General features: G+C 44.6%; 1 protein-coding gene across 1 annotated transcript; it reads left to right on the top strand.

Annotated features, from left to right (window-relative positions):
* Window positions 1-2,728: 2,728 nt before the first annotated feature.
* Window positions 2,729-3,742, top strand: NEUROD6 (neuronal differentiation 6). The gene has a single exon (XM_068550028.1). The coding sequence runs from the start codon at window positions 2,729-2,731 to the stop codon at window positions 3,740-3,742; it is 1,014 nt and encodes a 337-aa protein (XP_068406129.1).
* Window positions 3,743-10,600: the final 6,858 nt, after the last annotated feature.

Raw genomic sequence — 10,600 nt, 5'->3', positions numbered from 1 at the left:
TTTTATTTCAGGGGTAGGGGGCTGGTGGTGGCAGGGGAGCAGAGAAAAGGAGAAGAAGGCGAGGCTTGCCTCTGGCTTCACAGTTCGTTTTATCTGTAAGGCTTTGCCAGCTTTGCTTAACTGTTTGTACCCTGCTTTTGTTAAGAAACCAAAAGGGAAAAGTGGAAGAAAAAGATAAATATGAAATAAATCTGACAGAGAAAAACAACTGGACACTGATACAGGGATGAGAAGATATTTAAAATAATTTTGATCTAGAGGGGGAAAAATGTGAGGGGATGATTTTTAGGAGAAAGAAAAAAATCTGAAAGCTCCAAAAAATAGGAAAGCTAACCTTTGACTAAAATACTCAGCAAAATGCTAGGGAAAGACAAAAACCTAAGTGATAATTTTTATGTTCATTGTATATGATATGAAATGAAATGAAAAGGAACAGGCCAGTGAAGGCTGTAAAGAGAGGGCAATAAGAGAGTGAAGTTGTGACTTTGGGTAGAGGACATAAGAACGTAGTTTGAAATCTTTCACAGTGGACTTGCAGTTGTCTCTGCATTTTACACAGACATACAAAGAATCTCTCTGAAAAGTTGTTGAAAGATACCAGCAAGTGTAGAAAGGGGAGCATCTGAGGATGTCTTTCACAGACCCCAGATGGAGAAACTGTTCTTTTATTCCAAATTCTTAAGAAGCACAGAAGTCTTACATGTCAATAAGAGAACACACAGACACACACCCATAAGTTACATGCCATGAAAGGAAATAAGGAGACCTTTGTTGATCCCTGTTCGCTTACACAAATCTTGGTTTGGTTAAGCATCTCAAGACCATTTTCCTGATTTCAGCTCCTTTTCACGGCTTTCTTCCCCTGGGTACCCAGGTGCACAAATGGGATGGTGATCTTTACAAAACATCAACAACAACAACAACAAAAAACCTCTCGCTCACACAAAAGCCCACCTTGTAAATGAAGGGAACATTAACGACTACCTAATAGTTGCACCGTTGGCAGGGCGAAACTGAACACTAACACAGCTCTTTCTACAGACTGCCAGTGAAGCCGAAGCAGCTCGAGGAGAAACGCACCTACTGTATGTGAAAGGCTGGTGCAGATTTTTTTCCTATCAGTCTAACCTTCTGTGTTGATGCATGAATGCTGGTACCCACTTACAGGGATGCCAGATGATCAGTGCAGAATGAAGGTCCCAAGAGAGAGGATCACATGGTTCTCTCTGCCCTGTGACGTCACTAGCAGATGGCATGGGTACCAGCTCTGGCAGTTGGCATCAATGTCACTTTTTAGAGATCAATGAGATAGTGCAGATACACACAGATCTAGAGACTCCAGGAGACGATGCGACACTCAGCCTGAAAAGATGTGGAAGATCCAAAATGAAAACTGATTATTGAATGAAATTAAAACCTAAGGTAATATAAATAAAGATATACTTCAATTGATGCTGGCTTTGCATGCAAGTATTTAAAGATACAGTGTCACTGTCTTATAGTATTTATATGGTCTTTTGTCATCTATAACTTCTTATCATATTTCATTCTTATGATGTAATTATCACATACTTTCACGGCTATTATGTAACTGCAAGTATGTGGACATTATTAAGAGTTTGTGTGTGTGTGTGTGTGTGTGTGTGTGTGTTGAGGGAGCTGGAGATTGTTAAATTAAAAAGTCTCTGTTTTAACATGCCTAGTTGTTTGAAGACTTTAGATGAAAATACTTGCTGCTTCGCCAAACGAAAGCCAAAATTGCATTTGAAACACAAATTATTTTCCCCTTTCATTCGGGATTCTGAATACACGTGCACAATTGCAGTCAGAATCCTTGGACCGTTCCTGTCAGATATTAGCTAGAGGGAGACTTCTGTGGCTCGTAGAACAAAAACACTACGAGAGTGTTTTTTGTCAGGATGATTTGAACAGCAGTAAACAGACAATTACACTGAGAAAAATTTAAAACAGAAAAGCAGTCTCAATATTTTTCTTGACTTAAAATAATGCCAGTGATTTTTAAAATTTATTTATAGAGTTTATCCCAAATTAGCCTAATCCTCCCCCTCGCTTCTTTTGGTGAAGGTTGGGAAAAGAGTGCTCTTTTACATGTTTCTTTACGGATCAGAAAGAAAGCAGTTTTTAAATTGGCTCTGATTAATCTTTTCTTCAAATTGGTGTATTTCAACAGCCACTTATCTAAATTCACAGTTATATAATACAGCAAATAAAGTTAAGGCTTATTTTCTTTCTAAAAAATAAATCTCCACAAATTTGTCAGCTAATGGAGAGGTAGCATTTCTTATTTTAAAAACTGGTGCCTCTTCTCCTTTTGCACTCAGGGGAATTGGAATTAATGAAATTCTGCATTGCTATATCATGTTTTGCATTTGTTTGAATTTCACTGCCCTTTTCGTGTATTAAAAATCAGTTTAAAATCAAAGAGAAATGGAGGTGGTGGTGGTATTACAATAAATACTTCCTGTTTTATTTTCTTTTGATAATTTGGTATAAATTAATCCTATTGCATGTGTCATTGTTTTCTTTAATAATTACTAGGCTGCACAAACTCAAAAATTTTATTTAATGTAAAAATCAGTCTTTTTCTCATGTTTTTGTATTCTTATGATTAAGTCATTGAATATGCTTTAAGTGTATAAACTTTAAAAATGAAAACACTTTAAATATTGTGCTGGCATTTTTTCAGGTAATTTAAGATTAGAGAACCATGTTAACACTACCGTTTGATGAGTCAGTTGTAATGCCAGAATCCCAGATGTGCAGAAAGTTTTCTAGAGAATGCGAGGACCAGAAGCAAATTAAGAAACCAGAAAGCTTTTCCAAACAGATTGTCCTTCGAGGAAAGAGCATCAAAAGGGCCCCTGGAGAAGAGACTGAGAAAGAAGAAGAGGAGGAAGACAGGGAAGAGGAAGACGAAAATGGGTTGCCCAGAAGGAGGGGTCTTAGGAAAAAAAAGACGACCAAGCTCCGACTGGAGAGGGTCAAGTTCAGGAGACAGGAAGCTAACGCGCGCGAGAGGAACAGGATGCACGGCCTCAACGACGCCCTGGACAATTTAAGAAAAGTGGTCCCCTGTTATTCTAAAACCCAAAAACTGTCCAAAATAGAAACTTTACGACTGGCCAAAAACTACATCTGGGCACTTTCTGAAATTCTGAGAATCGGCAAGAGACCTGATCTGCTCACGTTCGTCCAAAACTTATGCAAAGGTCTTTCCCAGCCAACTACAAACTTGGTGGCAGGCTGCTTGCAGCTCAATGCCAGGAGTTTCCTGATGGGTCAGGGTGGGGAGGCGGCACACCACACAAGGTCACCCTACTCTACCTTCTACCCGCCCTACCACAGCCCTGAGCTCACCCCTCCCCCAGGGCATGGAACTCTTGATAATTCCAAGTCCATGAAACCCTACAATTATTGCAGTGCGTATGAATCCTTCTATGAAAGCACTTCCCCTGAGTGTGCCAGCCCTCAGTTTGAGGGTCCCTTAAGTCCTCCCCCAATTAACTATAATGGGATATTTTCCCTGAAGCAAGAAGAAACCTTGGACTATGGCAAAAATTACAATTACGGCATGCATTACTGTGCAGTGCCACCCAGGGGTCCCCTTGGGCAGGGTGCCATGTTCAGGTTGCCCACCGACAGCCACTTCCCTTACGACTTACATCTGCGCAGCCAATCTCTCACCATGCAAGATGAATTAAATGCAGTTTTTCATAATTAATGAGGAAAATGAAAATAAACAGTGGTCATTCACCTCCCCCTTCTAATTAAGACAAAGCAGATGCTTGTGGGCTGAGTAATAGGCACAACTCTAGCTAAGGTGTTTACTAGTTTCTGGAGTGTGTTTCAACTATTGTGAGAATTTTCTATGTAATAATAAATCTCTTTTCCTATGAGAACTTCTTTTCCTTTCCTTTTGTCTGTAAAGCACTGTGATTCTGTTTCTACTGGAAGGATATTTTTTTCATGTTTTATTTTCCTTTAAATTCACTTAATTTGTTTGAACAAGGTGTCTAAGAATATACTGTTGAATAAAGACATGCACACAGCATAATTCAGTGTCTACTTCAGTTGTACAGTAATTATAAAAATGCATGCTATTAAAAATCAGATGAATAAAATGATGTGTTTATAATTATTAGGAATTTATATACAATGTATCTCTGAAAAATTGAACATTTTAAATATCGAGAATAACACTAAGCCGACAATGATATTGGAAGATGCATTTGAGGGTGTACAACAGTATAAAAAGCTATGCAATTTTCTTTTTATTAAGGACGAGTCTAAATGCATTCGATCGGTAACTATTCCTCTTCAAGGATTTGCAGATGGGGCAACATGATATTTGGGTGGGTGGTGTCATAATTTTGGAATAATTATATCAATCCTAAAGAAAAAATTTTCAGCACTTGTTTTGTATTGTTCAGAAATTATCTGTACAGGTTTGTTATCACAATGTATAATTGTGGTTTTCCACCCACATTTTTAAAGCAATTAAACATAGATATTTCCACTCGTAAAGGACATCTATTAGCTGTGATATTTTCGCATGATACTTATTATTTCCTGGTACACAGCTGGTTTCTGTCTCCAACACTCCCTTCTCCCCATTTCAGACATAGTTCTGGATTTCAAAACCGGGCGAGATAAAACAAATTTCTTAAACAAAATGGCCAAAGTGCTTACAAGAATTTTTTTTTTTTTTTTTAAGTATCTTAAATGAAAGAAGAGGCGCCCATGGGGGTTAAACATCCTGGGGAAACAATGATAAATCCTGGTAACCTTCAGCTCGCGCCGAAATTCGGTGGCAAATTTCCAGCAAACACCAGAGTGGATGTTAAAACTGGAAGGTTTTACTCTGTGCCGTTTAAATAAGTCTGGCCGATTAGAGGCTAAATTCTGTGTGAGTGTAAGTTTAAACCCTACTTGAATAGCGCAAAGGAGCTCACCCTCTTAAGCAGAACTGAGACCCTTCTAAAATAAAAATCAAGGTGGCAGTGGCCTCACTCCAGATGCCCTCGTGCACAGGTTGCCTCCAGGGGGAAGATGGGGACAGCTGCGAAGCCTGGTGAGGCCAGTAGAAATGGGTCCACCGATGGCGGGACCGCGCGGTGCTGGGTGGGCCGAGGCAGGGGGTCCGCGCTCCACGGCTGCGCCCACGCTGCCCACTTGTGCGCCCCGCGGGCATCGACTGAGCGGGCGCAGGCCCGACGGCGCCTCGCGGAGGGCGCCGGGAGGAGGTGGAGGCGGCTTCCCGTCGCCTGCAGTCAGCCGGGCTCAGGGACACGGGCTGCACTGCCCGGGTCCCGCCCGCAGTGGGCGCCCTGGGGCCCGGGGCCGCGGCTCTTGCTCCGGCCTTGCAGGCCGGGGAAGACACTTCACCGCGGGGGGAGGGGGCGCGCCCGGCAGACCCTGCCCCGAACTGGGGAGGAGGCGACCTCTTGGTGGCCAGGCCCCGAGGGGCGGGAAAGGGGTCGCCCCATCACCCGTGCTGCCTGCCACGATGGGGGATGCGCGGCGGCGGCGGCTTCAGTTTGCCCAAGTTCGGCTAAGAGCCGCGCCGTCCTGCCCCTCCGCGGCTGGCGGGGCTTCTTGAGCCGAGGCCGAGAGACTCAGCGTCCCCCGTCCCTCAGCTCCCCCTGCCTTAAGCTCCCGGCCCTGTGGCGCGCGCGGCCGCCGCGCTCCGAGGGGCAAGAGTGCCAGCAGCTGCTGGCGCGGGACTCGGCGGGTGACGGACGCGCCCTTCTAAGCGGGTGTGTTAACACCTGCCCGTTCACACCCCGCGAGGGCCGGGGCGAAGGAGTCGGGAAAGAGGAGGCAGTGTGCCCTCCAGGGATAGAGAGAAGTCTGCCTTAGGTAGAGAGCCGCCTGTCCCCTGTCTGTCGCCGACACGGGAGTGACTCGTGGTTGCTTCGTCGAATCCGCGCACAACACCTGCCCTCCCTGGGATTGTGTCCAGGATTGCCCAGCCTCGTTAAGGCCCTCACCCCGTCTGAGCAAAGAGCTCACCCTGTCTGAGCAAGGAGCACGAAAGTGAGGAAGCATCTGGAACTAGAAGAATCTGTTGTGTTTGGTTTTTAAAAAGAAAAGAAAAGAAAATTAAGGCAGTTCTGTTTGGTCATCAGCAGAAAGGGTGCGGTGTTCCCACACCCTTGCTCCAAGGTGACCCACACTGCGCCTGCTCAGTGTCTTGCTGGTCCAGACAACCTTTGAACACCGCATAGTCTTTCGAGGGTCACAAACTCATGTTGGAACTAGAGATTGCAACAGGAGCTGCATTCTCCTGTCTCCCTTCTGGCAATATGGGAGAGCTGCGAAGAAAAGCAGCTGGCTGAATGTCTGGGGAAGAAGCAAACGCTCAGAAGAAGCATCTCATCTCAGAGCTTTGTTCGTAAGGAATTCAAGCAAGAGTGGGATTTTTAGGCACAGGCCCTAGAGAGAATGAAATTTCTTCCATAATCTGGATGCACAAATCTGATGTGTGCTCTCTCCTTCAGTGGACTGATAGAATCAGGGTGTGTGGGACTGATCCCTGTGGCTTAATTATCCTTCAGATCCCACTGATGACCTCTGGCATGGGAATCACCCAGCTGCCACCTTTACACTCACCAAGGACAGAGTGTCAGTTCTCTTCCCCAACAGGGCCCTCCCTGTTCCTGGTTGACTGCAACCCTGAGAAATCATATGAATTGTTCATTCATATACCAACATCACAGATGCAATGCATTACAGAATCCTACCTCTTAAGGTATCGCTCCAATGGAAGAGGAAATAGTATAGAATAGAGAGCGCAACTGAGGATCAGGAAGGCTGGAGTCGGACAGATTTGGGTCAAAATCTGCCTCACTGCTAACCTCTTATTGCAGCCTCAGTGAGATAGTACACAGCACCCAGAAGGCTTGAGGTCAGGATACCTTAACTCCTTGCTCTCTTCCTGACCCCATGCTTCCCTTACCTCCCAGCATGAGAGGATGAGAGGTATTTCTATTTTCTGAACCCTTTTAATAATTAATGTCTTTCAAATTGATTAAGCATCTCTTCTTTTTAGCTGAGTTATGTGAATCTCATATTTAATCTCAGGATTAGTGTGTGTGTGTGTGTGTGTGTGTGTGTGTGTGTGTGTGTGTGTTATGTAAGTGGCCTCAACAAAATAAAGATGTATTTCACACTCATTTAAAAGAAGTGGTAGATAAAGTAGGACTTGTATGGCTGTCCAAAGGCACCAGAGGCCTAGGTTCCTTCTACCTTTCTATTCCTCTAACCTTAGTATGGGGCTTCCATTCTCAAGTTCACCTCATGGCCCAAGATGGCTGCTGGAGTTCTAGCCATTGTGTCCTCATTCCAATGAAGAAGAAGGAAAGGGGATGGCAAAAGAATGTCCCACCCACCTGATCAGACCCCTTTAGAGAATATTTATGAAAGCCCCACCCCATGACTTATACTTACATCTCACTGACCACTTCTAGATTTCAGAGAAGCTGTAAAATATATCCTTTTTATCAGAGTATATTGCCACCTGGAATAAATTCAGGTCCTGAATAAGAAAGAGGGAGAAAACGGATGTTGGTTAAGCACCTAGCAATCTCTGCCATGCCTCTCCTTCTAAACTCTGAAGCCTCAAGAGCTTTGGCCTCACCTTATACACTGTGAGGACCACTTCAGCAGTCTGCCTTGCACATCATAGGTGTTCAATATAGTTTTAAATTATTTTAAAATTCCTCATAACAGTTTGGGAGGGAAACGTTCCAGGGCATGTCTTCCATCTGTGTGCTCATGAGATACACTGCATATCAAACTTCAACCGGACCATTTCTGCAGTACAACCATCCTTCACTGATGCCCCTCAAGGGGTTGTCTTGATCACACTGATCTTTGTCTCCTCACACTGCACTGCTTCTGGCCTCCAAGATGACACTTTTGTGCCGCCCATGGCATCGCCTGCCTTAGAGAGTTCAGTCTGCCAGATAAGAGACTGTCTTAGCTTATTTTCTTTTTAGTACAGTGATCCCCATCCCTTCCCAGCTGTAGGTGGCCAGGTTTGCTTACCTCTTTCCAAGACCAATGCCTTTAACTCTGCTGTCCACCAATTCCTTCTTCTCTCTGAGATCTTATACTTTTCCCAAGTATTCTTTTTTCTGTTTCTGCTATCTTTTTCCTCTTTGACTACATACATGCATGCTACCAAATGGTCTCTTTGGCTCCCCCAGCTTATAGATTCTATGTAGGTTCGTTCTTAAGTCCAGTCCTCCTTCTTCCCATGCAAAATGCAAGACCTCAAGCCTCTCGCTTTCTGTATTTTGAAGGCATGGAAGGAAAGGATTTCATCTACCAATCCTGGTGCCACCTGTGCCTTTTCTCAGTCATGTCCCCTTGCCCGGGTTGCCCATGCCAATGCCACCTCCAGTGAAGCATCGTGTGGCTGATGTTCTACTCTGTGGCCCACCTGGTTGCACCGGCCTACCTTTGACCTCCATCAAATGTCTTCTGGGCATGTGTGCTCCCCCTTGAAACTGCTTTCTCTCTCTCATCACCTCTCTGCGGGTCTCTGGCTTATAAGGAAAAACATGTTCATATTTTGAAGAGAGGGCAGAGTGCTCGAGCTCCTGATAAGGGTCTCTTGCTTTAATCACCCAGCCCTCTTGGTCCCAGGGCACTCAGCCACCCAGGGAGCTGGGTCAGGGTAGGTTCAAGCATGGCCTCTTGTTTTCTCAAAGCTACTGCAGCTTGTCTCCCCTTGGACCTGTTACTGAGTTGTCTTCGATGCATCTGAGACGTTCTGTACGTGTGGGGTATCCTCCCTTTCCAACAGGGACCCTATTTATTAATCAGGCTTCCAGTGGAAACCCAAAGTAGGACAAGGTTCAGGTTCTTCCTTTGAGTAACGCTATACTAGGAGCATAGGAAGGGGAGGGTCTATACCCTGCCCCCTCATACTAAAGTATATAACATGATGCTCTAGCCTAGGCAGAGACCCAGCCATGTATATAAGACTTTCTTCCCAAATTGGAGACCCAAACCAAAACAACAACAAAACACCCTTCTTCACTCTAAGGCCCCACCTAGACTTTTGCTCCCTTCCCTTCCTAAGCAAAGTTCTTCAATAGGTACTTGACAAGGAATGTCTCACCTTCTTTAGCACCTGCTCTCTTTAATCTGCTGTAGTCCTTCCTCCACCTCTACCATCTGAGGCTGCATATGTTTTAATATTTACTCCCGAGATACTGTTTTAACAAAGCACACTGATGTTTCAAAAGAAAGACCTCTGCCCCAGCTGACAGGAAGCAGCCGGTGTCTCAGCAGTCCGAGCACTGGCCCCAGTGCGCAGGCGCATGCCGCTGGGGCACCTGCAGGAGGGGAAGGGGCAGCGGGAGGAAAAGGTGTGGCTCCACCTGCTGGTTGGGGGTGTGGGTTACGTGGCAAGGAAGGAGGCAGACGTCCCGGGCTGGTGGCAGGGAGGGGAGGGAGGGAGGGAGATAGATAGATAGATAGATAGATAGATAGATAGATAGATAGATAGATAGATGATAGATAGATAGATAGATAAACAGGAAAAAGGGAAAAAAAGTGTGTAAAAACCACTGATAAAAAGAATTGGGATATCAGGTTGGAAAAGTTAACTAGAGATCCCATCTCATACAAGGCCCTGGGTGCCAGGTAAGGGGATATGGAAGATCATCCAAGGGTGTTAGGTCTGAGGGCCCAACTTTGTCCAGTTATGTCCATCAGCTTTATGCCCCTGGGCAAGTAACACGACCTTGCAGGTTCTTAGTTTCTGGTAAAATAAGGATCATACAAAGTATCATGGTTTCTTGATGTCGAATGACTGTTATTCAATCCCTATTCTCTTTGCTGTCTCTCTGGCTGCCCCTGCCCTCCCAAGCTATCGTGGATTTCCTCACACTTTGTTAACTATTCTTCTGTCTGCTTTACAAGCCCTCCCTTCTCTTACCTTTCCTCAGCCCTTTGCACCTCTTCCTTGTCTTGCAGAGCCCATTTCTCCTCCTCCTGTCCCCTCTGTATGAAAACTACCAGATCTGCACTTCAGCCCACCAAACATCTTCACCTGGATAGCGCATTGTCCTCTAAAACTTGACGTGTCTATAATGAAACACTTTCCAAAACACTACCCCCTCCTTCCAGCCTTATCTAGAACATTTCTGAAACTTCCCGTGAATAAACTCTCTGAGCCTTCTCTGGTTAAATGAGCATGAATGTGAAAAGCATTTTGTAAAAAAATAAAAAAAAAAAAGTATTAAATGTTTCTCATATTTCCTTCTTTTTCTGGCCATTGCCCTTGAAGTTAGTCTCCAGGTTCTGTTGATTTCCCCTTATCCCTTCACATCTTGACTAATTTACTGTCCTCCAAGCTAATCACCGCTGTTCCACCCTCCCTCCTTCCAGCTAATTTCCCAAGGCCGGATTAATCTTCCCAAACTACTCCAACACACCAATCCCTTGGAGTAACACCTTTCACAGTTCTCATTTACTATCTGATAAATGATAAAAATTTTCATTTGTGTAAATTCTCCATATTAAAAATAAAAACAACTGCTGACATCATATAGGACTTTAGAAT

This window comes from Eschrichtius robustus, chromosome 8, assembly GCF_028021215.1.
Source record: "Eschrichtius robustus isolate mEscRob2 chromosome 8, mEscRob2.pri, whole genome shotgun sequence".
NCBI classification, from domain to species: domain Eukaryota; kingdom Metazoa; phylum Chordata; class Mammalia; order Artiodactyla; family Eschrichtiidae; genus Eschrichtius; species Eschrichtius robustus.
This window is presented reverse-complemented; position numbering and strand designations above follow the sequence as displayed.